This window comes from Engystomops pustulosus, chromosome 2 (genome assembly GCF_040894005.1).
Source record: "Engystomops pustulosus chromosome 2, aEngPut4.maternal, whole genome shotgun sequence".
Taxonomy (NCBI): Eukaryota; Metazoa; Chordata; class Amphibia; order Anura; family Leptodactylidae; genus Engystomops; species Engystomops pustulosus.
Window position 1 is genome coordinate 60,058,638 of NC_092412.1, and position 19,626 is coordinate 60,078,263.

Here is a 19,626-nt window from a genome sequence, read left to right on the forward strand (position 1 = left end):
TAAACAGCACACACAATATATAATCACGTATACAAACAGCACTCCAAGACGTCCAGCATTGGTGAAAAAAATGTTCTTCTTTATTCCATATTTGAAAAAGGCTCCTAGCGAGCCGAAATGTCGCTGTACTTTGTTGTACTTTTTAAACATGGAATAAAGAAGAACATTTTTATCACCAATGCTGGACGTCTTGGGGTGCTGCCTATTTTTGTGATTATACACAGTATATACACACATACACAGTATATACACACATATACACAGTATACACACATATACACAGTATATACACATATACACGTATATACACATATACACACATACACAGTATATACACATACACAGTATATACACATATACACAGTTTATACACATACACACAGTATATACACATACACACAGTTTATACATATATACACAGTTTATACATATATACAATAATACACAATATATACATATATACACAGGAGATGCATTTATACAATAATACACAATATATACACAGATAAATACATGTATATACTTACCTTTTCGGAGGCTGCAGGTGGGTGTTCTGGCGGGTAGGTGGGTGATCGGATGGGTGCCTGTGGGGGGTCCGTACACTCTAGGGGAGTCGGGCGGGTGCCTGTTCTGCTCCCCGGGGGGCCTTTGCTTTTTTAGCCGCGGGGGGGGGGGGGGGGTGGGCGGTTCAATCTGGTGGAGTGGGTCAGGTGCCGTTCTGCCTGCTGCTCTGCCGCCCGGCAGGGCCTTTGCTTGTTCGGCCGCGGAGGGGGGGAAGCCGCAGAGTATTGGGGGAGTCGGGCAGCTGCTTGTTCGGCAGCGCGGGGTGTTGTTTGGGCGGGTCCTTGTTCGGCCGCCGGGGCAGGGGGGGGGGGTGGCTTAGTCGGGCGGGCGCCAGCATGCAGGGGGATGGGCGAGTGTTCACCTGTGCCGGGGGGGGGGGGTTTGGCGGTGGGAGCGTGAGCATTCTCCTGTGCAGGGGCGGGCGGCTCACGGAGGGGACGGGCAGCTCACGGAAGTGGACACAGAGGTAGGGGCCCGGGTGCACGATCCGGCAGGTACTCACAGTACGGGGACACACGGAGTCCGTGCATCCCCGGGCCCTTAACCTCACGGGCCCCGTAGCAACCGCTACGGCTGCTATGGCGGTTGTTACGCCACTGCCTAGAAGGAAGCTACAATGATAAACAAAGCTTTTTCTCCTTCTTTCTACTGTATTGGTGTCTTCAGGTGCCTTTAAAATTTAAACATGTGACAGAGCAGGGAGTAATAAGTTACTGTTTAAATTGTCGCATCGGCACTTTGCGAAAAATATGTGGGGTTTGGATGTAGTTTGAGCACTCTGCATCTAAAAGGTTTGCCATCACTGATATAGAGGAAGCAACATACAAATAAGACTTGTAACAGAAAGCATCAGCGGAGAAACTTACAGTATCATAAGCATATTATTACCAACAACCCTACCCATTCAATTCTTACAGGTCCCTCAATAGCAAATAACCTAATTTCCTTAACAATTTATAGAAAGGAAGATGTGATGAACACTATACTCTATATCCTTTAACTACTCTACCAAATATCCCTATACAATCCCTGTTACATCTGGATTCTTTGCTATCCATTTGCCCAGCGAATCTTCCTTCAGTGTCCTGTTGGTTTTGAACGGTATTTGGTTACTATCCCTCTATGTTTTTATTGTCTTGTCTTTGGTTCTATGTTTGCACTATGGAGCAGGTAGGGAACGTTTACTAAGAGTGTTGGACGAAACGCGTTGCCCAAGCCAGGCTACTAACATCATCTTTTTTTAGCCAGCTATAGACTAGACACAAGCGTTTTTTTATGCACTTTTTATTGGAATATGTATTAGAAATAAAGACGTAATCTTTTAATATCTCTAAGTTTGGACGCTGGATTAATTGCCACGATTTCTTCAAACGTTTACTACCCCAGGATAGGCCAGGAAGGTAGGCAGCAACTGTGAAGGGGTATAGTCTCAGAGCCCACTGGGGAAGATTTTTGATTAGGCAGCTTCTTGGGACAGTTCTATAAATGTTCTATAAATGGCCCTTTATAAATGTTCTTATTCTCTAAACGTGGGAGATTTATCATTGGTTTTACATCAAAAGTCGCAGGACATACACTAGCAGGGGCTGGAGTGAGTATGTGACTTTTTAGAAAAAAAGGCACATATTCATGAATGTGGCTTTGCACGGCGTTGCACTAGCAGTAGTTCTATGATTACACCAGTATAGTGAAGTGGCGGGAATAGTCCTGTGCAACATTTTAGCTGTAAAAACTCACAAAAAAACTCTGATTTTTTTAATACCACAAAACACATTTATAAATCTCCCCCAGTGCCTCTATCTGTGTCAGTAGTCCATTCCCTGACCCCGCATAACAGTCCCACAGTGAATCAACCAATATAAATACTAAACCACCATTAAAGGAAATTTACAATCAAAATCCATCATGATACTTACTCATAGATCCAAGTACTGTGACTGTGGTAATCTTCTTTTATTTATCATCCATGACCTCGATCCTTGTAAAGTCAACTTTTAAAATTATGCTAATGAACCTGAAGGACTACTAGGGGTGTTACAGGAGCCCCTCTGTACTGTAGTTTCAGATATTAGACTATCTCCCCCTACCCCTCTGCTCTGCTCTCTCAGCACGTCCCCCTCCCTTTGCCTGATGTAAACTCACTGCATCATAAAAGGATGTTTCAGCACACAGTGGGAAGAGGAAGTGCTCCTAACAACCACACTTGCCGCTCAACATTACTGGGGAAACTTTTTGTTATAAGAACTAGAAATATCACAAAATTATGAATTTTACCAGAAGTGAAACACCACTTGAGTTATGATGCTTTTTTTTTTTTTTTTTACAAAAAAAGCTGTCACTGTTTAGGGTCTGCACCAAATCAGGCAACTCAGTGATGAGTTAGGCTACATCAGTCTTTTGCCGAACCAGATTTATCACATTGGGGCACATTTACTTACCCGGTCCAGTCGCGATCCAGCGGCGGGTTCTCTGCACTGGATTCGGGTCCGGCCGGGATTTAATAAGGCAGTTCCTCCGCCGTCCACCAGGTGGCGCTGCTGCGCTGAAAAGCATTTTAACGCGCCGGAATTCACCGAGGCCGTCTGAGTGAAGGTAAGCGGGTCCCGAGCGACACATTTTCGGTTCTTAAATGCGGCGGTTTTTCCGAATACGTCGGGTTTTCGTTCGGCCACGCCCCCCGATTTTCGTCGCGCGCATGCCGGCGCCGATGCGCCACAATCCGATCGCGTGCGCCAAAATCCCGGGGCAATTCAGGTACAATCGGCGCAAATCGGAAATATTCGGGTAACACGTCGGGAAAACGCGAATCGGGCCCTTAGTAAATGACCCCCATTGTCTGATGCTGGATGATAAATCTGTATCTGTTATCACTTATCAAATCTTCAATTAATCTGATCAATCTCCCCCAAGAGCTGTTGGTTCGGATGCACACTGCTTCAGACCTAAAATCTACACACTCAGAGTGACTGAAATTATGATGGATTCCCAGAAACAGACCAAATACTTAAGAGGTTGTCACATCAGTGCTTTATAAAAAACCCCACCTTAGTCCTCATGCACACCAACATTGTTTATGTCTGTATGCTACTAGTTGATTTTACAAATAGCACAAAGACAAATTCATGTACATGGGCTCACAATGCTGGCTGTGGTTTACATGGATCTGTGTGAGCAATCTCTCCGAACCACAAAACAAACAGCAGTAAATATTGTGGTCAATAGCATGATTCCTTAGATGGACCCAATGATTGGTGAAGGCTAAATATTTAAAGGTTGAAGCAAATCAACCCCTGCTTCTCTTCACCTTGATCCCGGCACTGTCCGCCCCTAAGCTTGACATGCCAGGATCACCTAGAAAAGAAACTTATAATTAGCAGGACGGAGCAGGGACAAGATGTCCAGTACTCCGAGCTGCAAATTATGCACGCCCACGTCCCTCCCTCTGCCATGAAGGTGAAGTTACATGAGGGACATGAATTCATGCCTCTGGTGTGATGTCACCTCCCTCTCCCATGCTCCCAGCATTCATATGGAACAATAGAAGTGAGGGCTCTGCACACAAGAGCTTACAGTCTATGAGGATGAAGGAAGTGACACAAGAGGTAAAAGAGACTGTGTAATGGTCCAGCCATTCTTTATAAGGGAAAAATATAAAATAATTATATATATATAAAAATTCTGCTGCTTGAACCAGCCATCAGCCGCCATCTTATTTACAGGGTCCAAGGTGAAAGTGACTGCAGAGAAGCCTGGAGCTTGGTATATACTCACCGGCCACTTTATTAGGTACACCATGCTAGTAACGGGTTGGACCCCCTTTTGCCTTCAGAACTGCCTCAATTCTTCGTGGCATAGATTCAACAAGGTGCTGGAAGCATTCCTCAGAGATTTTGGTCCATATTGACATGATGGTATCACACAGTTGCCGCAGATTTGTCGGCTGCACATCCATGATGCGAATCTCCCGTTCCACCACATCCCAAAGATGCTCTATTGGATTGAGATCTGGTGACTATGGAGGCCATTTGAGTACAGTGAACATGTTCAAGAAACCAGTCTGAGATGATTCCAGCTTTATGACATGGCGCATTATCCTGCTGAAAGTAGCCATCAGATGTTGGGTACATTGTGGTCATAAAGGGATGGACATGGTCAGCAACAATACTCAGGTAGGCCCAATTGGTACCAAGGGGCCCAAAGAGTGCCAAGAAAATATTCCCCACACCATGACACCACCACCACCAGCCTGAACCGTTGATACAAGGCAGGATGGATCCATGCTTTCATGTTGTTGACGCCAAATTCTGACCCTACCATCCGAATGTTGCAGCAGAAATCGAGACTCATCAGACCAGGCAACGTTTTTCCAATCTTCTACTGTCCAATTTCGATGAGCTTGTGCAAATTGTAGCCCCAGTTTCCTGTTCTTAGCTGAAAGGAGTGGCACCCGGTGTGGTCTTCTGCTGCTGTAGCCCATCTGCCTCAAAGTTCGACGTACTGTGCTCTTCTGCCTACCTTGGTTGTAACGGGTGGCCTTTCTGTTGCCTTTCTATCAGCTCGAACCAGTCTGCCCATTCTCCTCTGACCTCTGGCATCAGCAAGGCATTTCCGCCCACAGAACTGCCGCTCACTGGATGTTTTTTCTTTTTCAGACCATTCTCTGTAAACCCTAGAGATGGTTGTGCGTGAAAATCCCAGTAGGTCAGCAGTTTCTGAAATACTCAGACCAGCCCTTCTGGCACCAACAACCATGCCACGTTCAAAGGCACTCAAATCACCTTTCTTCCCCATACTGATGCTCGGTTTGAACTGCAGGAGATTGTCTTCACCATGTTTACAAGCCTAAATGCACTGAGTTGCCGCCATGTGATTGGCTAATTAGAAATTAAGTGTTAACGAGCAGTTGGACAGGTGTACCTAATAAAGTGGCCGGTGAGTGTATATCCGCTGTTTGCCGGATAACAGACGGGAAATAGGACATAGGATGGATTAGTAAAGGGAGAGTTGATGTTTCATGCAATTAGCGAGTGTGATAGGCTTGCCTAAAAAGATGGGCTTTAAGAGCACGTGGGAGCTTTGGAGAGTAGTGGGTATTAGTCTGAGAGTCCATGGAAGGGCATTCCTAATTTAGCCTAATGTATGAAATTCCAGTGACTAAATGAGGATGAAGCATGAAGTTTTGATTATATTATCATAGAATGAGCCAAAGATAATAAGGTTATGACTGAAATGCTCATTGGCATATGGATCACTTGGATTTTTTATCTCTGGTTTTGATATCTGTGTGTTGACAAAGGCTTTTTCAGCGCAAACATGATCATAAAATGTCTCACACTCAAAATCCAAAGTCAAATGAAAGTGACTTTGGATGTAAAGGTTTGGCTGTAAATTTTCACTGTTCTTTCAGAAACATAAGACTATTAAACAATTTTTTCATTTTAGAATTTGGTTTTTATTTGAGTATTTCAAAAATGTAAAATTAGATTGAAACCTCAGTAATGAAAGCATTAAAGAAGCTGTCTTTTGAGAGTCTAAGAAATCGAAACTTCTTTACGTTGCGTGTTTCTGTTTAGGAACTATCCACAGAATGTTAAAACAACAGTTTATGAAGAAACACTGGAAATCTTGTGAAACAAAGGAAAAATAAAGTTGACAAATTTTAACAGACTCTTCCTGTTTATAATAAATGTTTGTCTACTCTTTTGGGAAACACAGGGTTAGTTATGTATGTACCAGCCCCATGAGGTCACAGAGACAAAAGCTCTATAAAAGACATGTGCTTTTAGGGAGGTCGGAAGGATTCTAGTTGCAGATTCTACACCATGAAGAGCACTTTTGTTCTGCTGTGGCTAGTACCATGCATAATTTGTGGAGCTAATCTCCCGGCAACACGTGAGAAACTTGTTTATTTCTTCTTTGTGTGGATGTTCAGAATAGATAGCTATCTATATTTAACAAAATATTTATTTGCAATTCTCTTTGTATTAACCTAGCATAGAACTTAACTTGTATGCAATGTACAGTATAATAAAACATATTGTACTCTGTTCTACTTAAACTCCATTATATTGAATCATCTGTATTTGTAATATTTATATTTAACAAGAGATGAATGAACATTCTTTCTTGGTTATCTATTGAGATGAAAGCAGAGGCTGTAGAGAGGAATAGTGAAGTTCTTTACTTGGGATAAGTATATATTACAGAAGCATGTACAGAATATTTCCTTTATACTTTTTCTCTGTAGATTCCATACCTAATTTTGGGATAAAATACTGCAAAGTACAAAGCGGAATACTGCCATGTAGTACTCTAAATAAAATGCAAAAGTGTTAGGCTACATTCACACTACTGTATGGAGGACGTGTATACGGCCGACATATATACGGCCCATATACGTCCTCCATAGACTGCAATGGGCGCACGGCGCCCTATGGGAGCGGTACGGTGCCGCACACGTGCGGCACCGTACAGCTCCGTACCCAGGAAAAGATAGGACATGTAATACGGCGCCGTGCGCCATGTATCTCTATGGAGAGGGGCGGGGGTGTGCTGCGCTCACCTCTTCCTCCTCTCCCCGTACACTGCCGTTGCCCGCTTTGGTCATGGTAAAGAAATTTACATATTTTAATGAAATTCCGGAGATCTCTATCTTAGTGAGGCATTTAGCATCATTATATGAGTGATAAGCTGCTCGACTCCAATGCAAAACATCTACCAGACCCCCAACTATAATATATTGTTAATAGCACTGGTCTCTAAATATGGAGAAAAATATCTAATGGCCATCCTAAGGCTTCAAGGCCCAGGTTGTTCCATATAATTAAGTTCATTTTAGTTGTGTACATAGTCATAATAGAGATACTACAGAGGTACATTGACCTTTACTGTACCTTTTTATACTTCTAAGCATATGATGGTTTTATTTGTCATATCCTGTAAGGAGGTTTTGGTAAGCATTTTATCCAGCAGAGAAAAGGTTTCTTAAAAGACAATAAATTGTATTTCTATAGCATCATATTGTATCTCAGTTGCCCATGTATAAGTTATGTATACACTGATGAGCCACAGTTTCAGCTGTTCTAGGCAACCTGTTGACAGTGGCCACATATTACACCTTTATGATCACTTTCTTGGTTGTCTCCTTCTGCATTCTCGTCTATGCTGGCATTGAAGAGTGAATAAATGTGATGAACATATAGTTTCATAGTTAATACAGTTGAAAAAAGACAAATGTCCCAAATGTCCATCGAGTTCAATCAAGGAAACTTTAATCAAGGAAATTCTAAATGATAACATAACCAACAATGTTACTTAGATGTAAAAAAGCATCTAGGCCCTTCTATAAGCTCTCTGCTGTTCCTGCTGTGGCCAGCTCCTGAGGCAGGCTATTCCACAGATTCACAGCTCTTACAGTAAAGAAGCCTTGTCTCCTCTGGTGATAAAACTTTGTTTTCTTTAGACAGAGACAGTGCCCCCTTGTCTTTTGATTTGATTTAAACTGGAACCACTTTCCACCATATTTTTTGCATGGACCATTCATAAATTTACATAAATGAATCATGCAATTCCCATTAGGGAGCCCGTATGGAAGAGCATAGAAAACAAATTCATCATATATGTATCTTCATATTTTTGACACAATATTTATGTAATTCTATGCACAAAGTTGGTCACACCACATACACTAACAAATAATAAATATAAGATGATCTGTGCTCTTGTTATATGAAACATTTAAGATCCACTTCTACCATGTTACTTTGCTGCTCTACCAGGACCTTCCTGGCCAGGCTGAAGTCACAAATGAAGACCATGGGACATATTTATCATACGACCACGCTCGTGCAGCGGCGTACGATTGCCCTCCCGCTGCATTTTTGCAGTGGCATACATCGAGAGGCTTCTGCCTTTGAATGTATCGGGGCAGGCGGCCGCACAGCGTTAATTCTACGCCAGGCCATATGAAAAGTTGCTGGCAGCTGCAAGTGCACCAGCATGGGGACAGTAACGCCCGTGCTGGCCACGGTCCCCGCTTGGCCGGCCGCGCCCCCCCCCCCTCATGCCTCTTCACGCCCTACTGGCATGAAGGTGGTGGAGAGGGCAAAATAATCGCAAGTGCTAGCAATAAGTGTTGTACAAGTCCTGATAAATATGCCCCAATGTCTCCCTGTCTAGTAGTACACAATTCACTAAGCACTTAGTGGTACTGAGGTCATTCATCTCTTGTTCTGTTGCCCACGGTCCAGGTATCTTGTAAATATGGTATTGAATATTCTAGACTATACTGTAATGAGCTGCAGTAGATATTGTGCTATGGGAGGCTGTGGTAAAATACCGACTTTCTATGTCAATAACACTTTTATCCCTTGGGTGACAGAGAAATCTCCAACTTCACAGTTTGCTGCAACTAATGATGAGATTCAGAGTCTGTCTGAACAGCTGTATGTGGATGATGTGAACAGAGCTGACAGTGGTGACATTATCCTGAATATTCAGCACAAGCTACCCAGCTCCCAGACTGGCACAGGGACCGACTTTTCTAGCCAAAAGTAAGCAGACAACATGGTGACATATTGTAGTGTTTTGTATTACACATACAGCACATGTATAAATGTATTATTTCTAGGTATTATTCATCTTTTATTCTATTTCCTTTCATATAATGTAATACACAGTCCCTTTATCTCAGGTTATAATGCTAAAGGACAAATCTAATAAATACATTGTCACTGAAAAATTTTCAGATTTATTATGGAAGTGAAATAATGACCTATGCATAATATTGTAGATAGAAATAATAATGTCCCTACAGTATCCTACCATGTTAGAAAATGCAGGACAATAGATCTCTCCACGTGAAACACAGCTAATAGCTGGACCAGATCCATTATGGGTGACAATAGACAAGCGTTGGACCTCTTGCTGGTTGAGGGCTATTATTTCTTTTCATTGTGAAAGAAGAATAATCCATTGTACAGAGAAATAACACAGGACTCATAGAGGTACTATCGGGCCTTGTTGTATTCTTGTATTCTTCATCTTTTATATATAGGCAAACTAATTATTTTTTGTTGTTGCATTTGAAATGAATTCAGCATCAAGTAAAAGCATTAAGCTTTGTCCATCACATTGAATTCAACTATGTATTTCCAAAAGAAAAAAATAGTTTCAATTGTTTAGTTACTCTTTATTGTACCACCTTATGGTGACCTCACACTAAATTGTAGAGCAGAATTTTTCCATGTAATGTTGTATAGAGAAACTATATTGTGGCAAATGAAAGAATAACTAAACATCTGAAATCATTTTTGGTTCCAAAAACAATAGTACAGGTGATAAAAGCAAATTTTGTTATCTACTAGGAAAGATAGGATTTTGTTCTATTTTTGCTATTATGTCTGCTTGTATCACTGTCCAAATACATTTTTCTCTCTGTAGAAAGACAGCAGATTGATAGGGAGAAGTTGTTAAGGTTTCTAATGAGTTAGCTCCTTATAGTTAAATGATATAGAACTTGCTTATCAAGTTAAATATTGTCCACAACTTTAAGGAGTTAGACTTTAGCCCCTTCCCCTAATCTATGTTCTGTATAAAGGCTTAAGTACTGTATTCAGCTATACAGAATGAGAAAAGGGTGAGGAAAAATAGGACAAAGGAGCATTGCAGTGAAGGAACATCTAGGATGGCCGGGAAGGGAAGAAAAAGACAATGAGTCCTAAATCTAAATAACCTTCCTATCTGTCTCTACCTAATTGCCCAACCTACCCTAAGTAGTGGGTGATAACTGGTCAACGCTTCCTTTTTTCACCAAAGTGCAAACATATGAACAAAGACTGGACACTACAAACATTGAAGAGAAGTAAACAGATAGAGGTCAGAACCAAGAAGACAATGCATTACAGATGGTCAGAAATGAGTCAATAAATCTAAAATACAGAAGTCAAGATAAATGCCAGCAAGCACCAAAATAAGATTTATAGAAAGAACAAGTGAAATGGCAGGCAAACTTAATATGAGATGTCAGCAATCCCTAACATCCAGACAAAGCAGACCAGTAGGGAAGAAATGTGAGTGAAGGAATAATTTGTCCATCTCAGCTAACTTAAAGGGGTATTCCAGGAATAAGCATAATTCATATACAAATGGGCACTCAAAATATAAGCTAATGTGTAATTAGTTTTTATTTAAAATTTTGCTCCCCTTAGCAGAAAATTAGAATTAGCAGAAGAATTAAAATGCTACTGGCCCTTTAATCAGTCCGTTAATTTCCTCCGCGCGCTCCGTTGTGGAGAAGACACAGGACAGAAGATGGCTGCTGGTCACATGTCCACATCACATGTCCTGCACCTGTTTGGGCCGGTCATGTGATCACCACTAGGTTTGGCTGTAGTCGGTTGGTTGCAGTGCATCCAGTATGGCCAGTGTTTTGGTGATGGCAGTTACACATCATTACTATGGTAACAGAGCAGCACAGTCTGTTACATCATCACAGGGAGCAGAGGTAGGAGGAGTTACTGAGAACTAAAGGATCATGGAACTTGTAGTTTCCAGTGGCGGCCATCTTAGTGATAACTCCACCTACTTTAGAGAGGCCATAAATTTTGTAAATCATAAAATCTAAATATTTAAGCTCCATTTTGTGACGAATGACATTGAGTATTGTTGTACTCATTTATTTATATCATCATAGGTTTTTGTGTCAGACATTCATATTCCCGGAATACCCCTTCAACTGTTCTAGAGCAAAATCAACAGGAGACAGACAGGTGTGTTGTGGAATTCAAGTCAGTCAGGACTGAACTACAGATGTGTTCAGACTAGTAAAGACAGAATATAACAAAATCACACTCTTCAGCATGTCCTTAGCCTTATTTTACAAATAGAGAATGGTGCTGAAGCCAAGTACATATGTTACAATAACTTTTACTTTATCCCTTGTCCTGTTAATTTATGAAAAACAAATGGCTTCAAAAGTTCCCCATTAGGTTCATCATCGTCCACTGTAGGAACTGCAGTAGTTAAGTGGTTTTATACCGATACTAAGGTATAAAGTATATTTTTGGCACTCATTTCAGCTCCGTTTAAGGCTACATTCATGGCCTGCCGGGCCATAGCGATGGAGAGGAGGAGGGGTGACCCTCCCCTCTCTATAGAGATACATGGCGCACAGTGCCGTAATACGGGGAAAAACAGGACATGTCCTATCTTTCCCCCAGGTATGGAGCGGTATGGTGCCACACATGTGTGGCACCATACCGTTCCGTGTGCCCATTGCGGGCCAATGGGGAACATATATATGTCCCCCAATGGTCGTGTGAATGTAGCCTATCTCTTTATTATTCTTACAGAGTATTAGTGCGTACAGCAGGATGCATTTCCGCCTTTCACCAAGCCCTTTTCAAGCGGTTGATAAAGGTTTGTGGACAGGCCGAAACCTTCCCTGCTGTATGCACTGATTCTCTTTGAGAATAATAAAGAGTTATGATAACATTAATGATAACTTGACATTTAGTTTCCAACTCTGAGATCTATTATCATAAAGCTGCTAATACACATTAGAATAATGTTTGTTAATCCTGGGATTTTTAATGGGACAAGCCCAACATCTCATGTGTATGGGAGTGAAACAGCATCATCTTTATGTGATTATGTGAATATGATGCTGAACTAACACAAGCTGATTCTTTGTTGTCAGGGGACAAAACTACTGCCAGAGGTCAAGCCAACGTTGCATATGCATGTGATTGTCAGGAGCAGTAGCTGTCAGCTAAAAGACAATTCGACCACCAGCTATTGAAGTTTTATGTTTGTAAGCTTAAATGGTTGTTCCATAAATGCAAGTTTTAATTTAATGATTTCTATGATAAAATTAATCATTTTACTAAGTTGAACCTTAAAAAATGTTGCCAGTACTGTGCTACTGTCTTGAAAGCTCAATACAATTTTAAAAAGAGAGAAAAGAGTCATAGATATTTACCCACCAGGGAGCAGGTACAGATACAGGGGCTTCACTTTAACAGTGCCCCATTACTGTAAGAGACTAACTGCAGTGAAGTGATTAATGCTTTTAAAATTTTATATGTAATTTTATTTTAACTGGCAAACCATTAAAAGTCTTATTTTTCACCCTTAGGCTTTTCACTTATGTCAATGAAGCCAAACTATTCAGTCGCCCCACCTTTGCCCGACTCATCTCTTTGCTGGATAATTATGTTAAGAACACAGGGACTGTGGAATCTGTCAGCGACGAAAAGATCCAAGAACAAAATGCCTTTATCGATAAAATATTCCAGACTACGGTCATGAGAAAGCTTTCCAGTTTCCTGATCTCAAAAGGTAAACCAAGGCTTAATTTTAATTTTAAAACGCCAGGTCCACCGCTTCCATATCTGTCTCTACCATTTCTGTCACAAAAGGAACCTGTCAGTAGAAATTTAACTAATAAACCGTTACCAGTATGAAAATAATACCCTTCCAGATCATGTCTCTTTCATGGCCTAGTGTGGTGGCATCATCAAGAAATTCAATTGTGAAGTGAGATGTTTTGTATAAAGTCACGAAGGGAGAATGTTAGTCATTGACCTTAATTGACAGTCCTGTGTCCAGGTACATAATGACTATCTCTCCAGAAGTCTGGTGCATGATATCGATCACAGCAGAAGGAGTACTGAGGTGGGGAGAACTTGACTTCAGTGCTAAGCACCGCCCCATCACTTCATACAACCCATTTACATCTCACTTCAAAGTTTTTTTCTGGATGATGGAAGTTGGTAATCTGCTTGAGAACATACGGGTACGTATTTCTGTTTTATGTATAATTCAGTTTTCCTTGAATTATGTTATCGTCTTCTGTTCCTGTATAACATCAGAGGCAGTACTGTAAATAAGGATTTTTAGGGTTACCTTACTATAGTTATGCATAAATCTGCTCTGTAATATGGCTGCATGTAAGACGCTTTGTTCTTAACAATTCTAGGCCTTTGCTAAACATATGTGAACATCCACAGAATTGCTTTTATTTCAGAATGTGACTTTAAGTAATGAATACAGAAAACTTTAATTTCCCTTCCAAATTATGGGAATGAACTGGTCTCTTGGTGCCGCCTCTGATATGTTACAGAATAGCAATGGCCATGGAGGGAGCTTCTCACCTTGTGGATTGTCTGATATTCTGTTTTGATGACTAGGTTATTACACATCAGTTGAAAGCTTTGTGAGTGACCTGCGGGTAATGTGGTTTGGACTATATTCACGCTCAAAAGGTTCCTTGGATTCCTCGGGCTTCGAACACGTCTTTCATGGTGAGATAAATATTCCACACACATTGAAAGAAACAAAAGAATAGTTTGCCAAGTTGCCAAGAGAATTACGAGATACAAGAAACTTGTTAATGAGTTCATCAGGAAACTTGGGGAGAAAAGTTAACATGAGAATGAAAACTACATATTTGTCTAAGTATTGCACAGAATATAATTTTAGTGACATGTAGAATGTAGAATTACATTATTTTCCTACTTGCAGGGAGGGAATAACATTTACTTTATTGTTGTCCAAAGAATTGTAAGAATTGATGAATGTCCGGTCATTATTGTTTTCTGTAAACAGGTGAAATCCACAAAGGAAAGATATCAGGATTTCATAGCTGGGTGACTCTCTATCTACTGGAGAAGGCTGGTGAGGTTAACTATCTAAGCTACAGTTCAGATGGACCGGTAAGCGGGATATAATGTGACTAGTTATTAGGTTACAATAGTAACTATAGTGGTTTATTGGCCCACTGTACTGTGTGCACTTTGCCCATGGAGTGTGCACATATTTACGAATTTTGCCGCAAGGTCTTCATGAATCTGGCACTCTATGCACTGCTTTGGAAGTGTGCACCACAGTCTGACTAAGCGCTAATTCGCCCCTTTAGGTGCAAATTTTTTCTGTGTTGTCAGACACAGTGCGGCCGCGACACAAAACTGGTGCAGACACTTTACAAGCACGTGTGCAAGCAGTTTGCACGTTCTTTCTAGTGCAAAGTCAGACAGAAAACTTGCACAAACACTTTAGGCTTATGTTTGTCCAATAGAATGACATAAGGTTCTTATAGAATGACAGCAAGAGATCTAGAAAAGTATGAGGAATTGATACAGAAAGTATATTGAAAAATTGTATGACTTTTCATTACAATTACAACAATAACAATTATTTGCCGAAACTAGAATCCTTTTAATAGTAACTTATCTTCTTTGTATCTGAGCATTTGGATAATTGTTCCTAGAAGACAGTCATGCCAAATGTGTAAATAATTCAATATTATGGGTGGGATGTTAGAGATGTACAAACAGTAATTTAGAAATGGCAATAAAATGATGCGTCATTGTCCCTTCCATGTAGTTAGCATAAACACCACTATGTGGCGATATTTCAACATGGTTAATTGAATTGCATGAGAGGGAATATAGATGCTAATGTATATCCATGGTAAGTACAATATATACTGCAGGCTACTAATAGAAAGGTCAATATAAATTAATGAAAAACAGAGACAATCCACACACAATTACAGATAAATTAATGCTTAGTTAATTAATGCCAGGTTTTAGCCCTCTGAACTACTAGCCCTCACAGGTACTCTCCCAAAGTCATTCAAATTTGACTCTCCTCACCTCATTTTCACATGAGATGAGTCAAATTTACAGGTTATTGGGGGAGTGTCAATTCAGAAGCCTCTATCTTCCGTTTTATAGTGCCTATTAAAGATAAGGATCCCATCTTTCAGATCACATCAAGCCTCTGGTTCTGCAGAATACTGAAATGGACCTTCAGGCACTTAAAAAAATGGCTTTTACAGCTCCAGAACCAGGGTTACAGGCAGCTAAAGACATAGTTGGGAATGCAAGCTGAAGATAGAGTTCCAGCTCCCACCTATTTTTAACTGCCTGTATATCCGGTTCAGTAGCTCACAGAACCATGGGCTTCATGTGATCTGAAAGATCTTATCTTTAATATGTTGCAAAAAAACTAGTTTCTAGATACTATAAATCCAAAGATATGGGCTTCTGTATGACACTACCCCTAAACTAAATTTGACCGACTTCATGTGAAAATGAGGTGAGGAGAGTCATATTTGTCTGACCTTGGGGGAGATTTTAATAGGTAAACATGTAAGATTTCACATAAAATAAAGCATTCTGGTGACAGGTTCCCTTTCAGCTCATTAAAAAAACTAAATGCTTTCCTTTATGACAACATCTGGTTCTTTTGTCTTCACACAGTGGACCAGCTATCCTGATGTCTTCACCTTCCAGTTTAAGTGGTCTACTTATTTGAAAAGCGTTGGCTCTTTCTTTATCGGATCCAGTCCTGAGTTTGAAATAGCAATTTACACACTTTGCTATGTCACTCGTCCCAATAGGATGTAAGTAATTTTTGTTTATAATGTGCCCCAATATACCTTTCTCCATACTATGATGCAGATTATGGGATGGCCTTCACTCAGTATAGTGACTTATCTACTGGTCCCCTGCCAGTCTTTGTATACAAGCCACCAGCATTGACTGCTTCATTATTGCGTCGACTACTGCGAATTGATAAGCTTCTCCCCTACCCTGGACAGAACACACCTAGAAATCTAATGCTGTCTATGGACATGAGCCTGCTGTAAAGCATATCACTAAATGCTGTCAACAGTTCAGAGGAGGCACTCAGACAAGATCGCTGCCTCTATTATAATGATTTGAAAAATAGAAGAGAAAATCTTCAATATGCACATTGTCACCCCACATAACTAGATGGATTATTATGTGTCTGCTTAGAGAGGCCCCGCCCACACCCTGGGATTTTGCATTGAGCAGCCAAGTGAGTGATAGGAGCTAAAACAGCTGAGTGATAGGAGCTAAAACAGCAATAACACTGAGTAAAATTGTAAAGTAAGGGGTTAAAATTGTGTTAACATCAATAGGGGATTGAAATGTGAAATTTTCTTTTGTGGGAAAACCCCTTTGAATACATGCGGAAGCTGTTTTAGCCATGAAGAACGTGCGCAGTCTGACAAAAGTACGGCGCAAAGCCCTTAGTAAATGTGCCCCATTGTGTTCAGGGCATAATGAATATAATTCACGCTTAAACATTTCCACCATTAAATATTAATACATATTACAGATCATATAGTTACCAAATGGAAGAGATGAGGCAAGAAAACAAAGAAAAGGGAATGTTTTATCTGAGCCATTGACAATGAGTAAGGTGAAGCATATGATGTAGGGGTCAACAATTGTTGTATCTTATGAGATACATTTACCTCTAAGCAAGAGACGCCAAATGTGGAGAAACAAGAAATAATGACATTTCAAGTATTTGCAGAAAAACGCTTCTGTATGAAATCTGAGACACTTGAGACTGGCAATCTTCATGGGAAGAGGTTAGACTGTGTCTATAGTCATATTGTTGTACATTGGCACAGAAGGGGGCTGTGAATAGTATGTGGCACCTAAGATGCCGGTCAAGAACCTTTTGTACAGACAATGTACCTAAAAGTCTGGCGAGCATGTAGGGTTAAATCTTGGCCAGAAATAAAGGTTGGTATTAAAATGTTTTTGCCACTATGTGCACTTATTCCCTATAATAACCTGATCAATTGAGGTACTTACTGCTCAAAGATCATGAGAACAGATTCCAAGGTGTCCCTGAGGGCTTCACATGAATGAAGGAATTGTGAGTATGCTTAGAGACATCTCCTGCTCTCCCATATATGTGAATATACATAGATGTGACTATACAGGTTTTATTGTGTTTTAATACATTCAAAAAAATTCAAACCTTTGTTTCACCATCTTTTGACATTAATAACTTTTTCATACTTCATTTTTTGCAAGATGACCCAAAAGTTTTATTGCTACCATTTTGAGAACAATCTTTTGATCGCTATTTATTAAATTTTTTATATGTTGCAAAATGGTGTTTTGGACATTTGGGCGCCATTATCTGTTACAGGGTTCAATTTTATATTGATAGAAGGGACACCAAACATGTTTGTGATTACTTTTATATGTGTTCTTGGGAAAGTGGGGTGATTTGAGCTTTTAGGTTTTATTAATTTTTTATTAAATTATTTATTTTTTCATTTGTTTTTTTTACTATTTTTCAGACTATTTGTCAGAAACCTTAAATTGCTCTTTTTGTTTGCTTGTCCCTTCACTTATTTGCACATATCTGTTTTCTTTCAGGTGCACAGTAAAATTGGGTGGCTCTTCCCTCAAAATCCAGACCTACAGTTGGCCCAACTCATCCTATGGAAATGGAAAAAGATATTTAGCATCTTCCTACCCTAACATTTGAAGAAATTATTGTGATCTTCGCAAATACATATACAGGCGGTCCCCTACTTAAGGACACCCGACTTACAGACAACACATAGTTACAGACAGACCCCTCTGACCTCTGATGAAGCTTTCTGAATGCTTTACTATGGTCCCAGACTGCAGTGATCAGCTGTAAGGTTTCTGTAATGAAGCTTTATTGATAATCCTTGGTCCCATTACAGCAAAAAATGTTTAAACTCCAATTGTCACTGGGGCCATATTTTTTTTGTCTGGATCTACAATTATAAAATATACAGTTTCGACTTAAATACAAATTCAACTTAAGAACAAACCTACAGACCCTATCTTGTACGTAACCCGGGGACTGCCTGTATAAGCAAAAAAGATATTTTAAATAAACCTAACTTAGACAATTACCAATTCTTGATCAGTCTAATAATTGCGGTACTCAGTGCCGGCACAGCACTGGGCGATCTTAGTGAATCACGGCACAGGGCCTTATCATTGGACAATGCACTTTCGGTGAACTTCACCAGGCGGTGCCCCACAATTTTAACAATGTAGGTAGATTGCAAAATATTCACACATCGACTTGCATAATGTTTATTGAAAAAGAGCAGGTGAAAAAGGATTGAATCAGTCTTAGAAGGTAAAACAGAATAATACTTCTGTTCCAATAGTCTCTGGCTATGCTGATTGTTTCCTAGCCCTATATTATTTTCAACATCAGCAAGTACGTGTACCAGGTGCCCTTGTATGACTTTGTCACTCCACGTGGTGTGAGAAAAAAAATAATACCTATTTTAATCAACAATTCTAATATTTGAAATGCATTTTATATTAATATATTATTTAAATTAACCTATTTAATTAATGTATTATCTCACATATAGACATATAAAACCTCTTTACCAACGCATAAATACAAAATGTTTGTGTTATCTATATAAATGCAGAGGGTAGAACACATGCAACACCAGAACTACCATATATAATTGAGTTTAAGCCGACCCGAGTATAAGTCGAAACCCCTAATTTTAACACAAAAAACTGGGAAAACCTATTGACTCGATTATAAGCCGAGGGGTGGGAAATGCACTGGTCACAGCCCCCCAGTATACAAAGCCATCCACAGTAGCCAGTAGTCACAGCACCAGCCCCACAGGAAGCCCCATAGCACCAGCAGAGCCTGGTAGTTATTAGTCACAGTGCCTGTCCCCAGTAGCCAATAGCCACAATAATGCCCAAGTAGTTATAGTGATTCCCCTGGTAGCCAGTAGTCAAGGTCATGTCTCCAGTATTCAGCAGTCACAGTAGCCACTATAATGTGACCAGTAGCCAGTAGGGATGCCCCCGGTAGCCAGTAGTCACAGAGATATCTCTTGTTTCTATGAGTCACAGTGATGCTCCAATTAGCCATTAGTCACAGTCATTTTACCTGTAGCCACAGTGATGCCAGCAGTCATAGTGATGCCCAGAGTAGTCACAATAATGCACACAGTAGTCACAGTGATGTCTCACAGTAGCCAATAGTTTCAGCAATATCTCCTGTAGCCATTGTTAACAGTAATGTTCTTATTAGCCATTAGTCACAGTCAAGTTCCAAGTAGCCAGTAGTCACAGTGATGCCCCCAGTTGCCAGTAGTCACAGTGGTGCAACCTATAGCCACAATAATGCCCCCAGCTGAGGCCTTACACACATTTTTAAGGTTTTCAGAATAAAGCAAGAACAATTATTATATTATTAGAT

At 40.3% G+C, this 19,626-nt stretch overlaps 1 protein-coding gene across 1 annotated transcript; it reads left to right on the forward strand.

Annotated features, from left to right (window-relative positions):
- The first annotated feature begins 6,298 nt into the window (after window positions 1–6,298).
- Window positions 6,299–18,315, forward strand: LOC140117778 (uridylate-specific endoribonuclease D-like). The gene is made up of 7 exons (XM_072134835.1): window positions 6,299–6,456; window positions 8,945–9,116; window positions 12,701–12,903; window positions 13,755–13,868; window positions 14,173–14,279; window positions 15,831–15,973; window positions 17,781–18,315. The coding sequence occupies exons 1-7, from the start codon at window positions 6,387–6,389 to the stop codon at window positions 17,890–17,892; spliced, it is 921 nt and encodes a 306-aa protein (XP_071990936.1). The 5' UTR covers window positions 6,299–6,386; the 3' UTR covers window positions 17,893–18,315.
- Window positions 18,316–19,626: the final 1,311 nt, after the last annotated feature.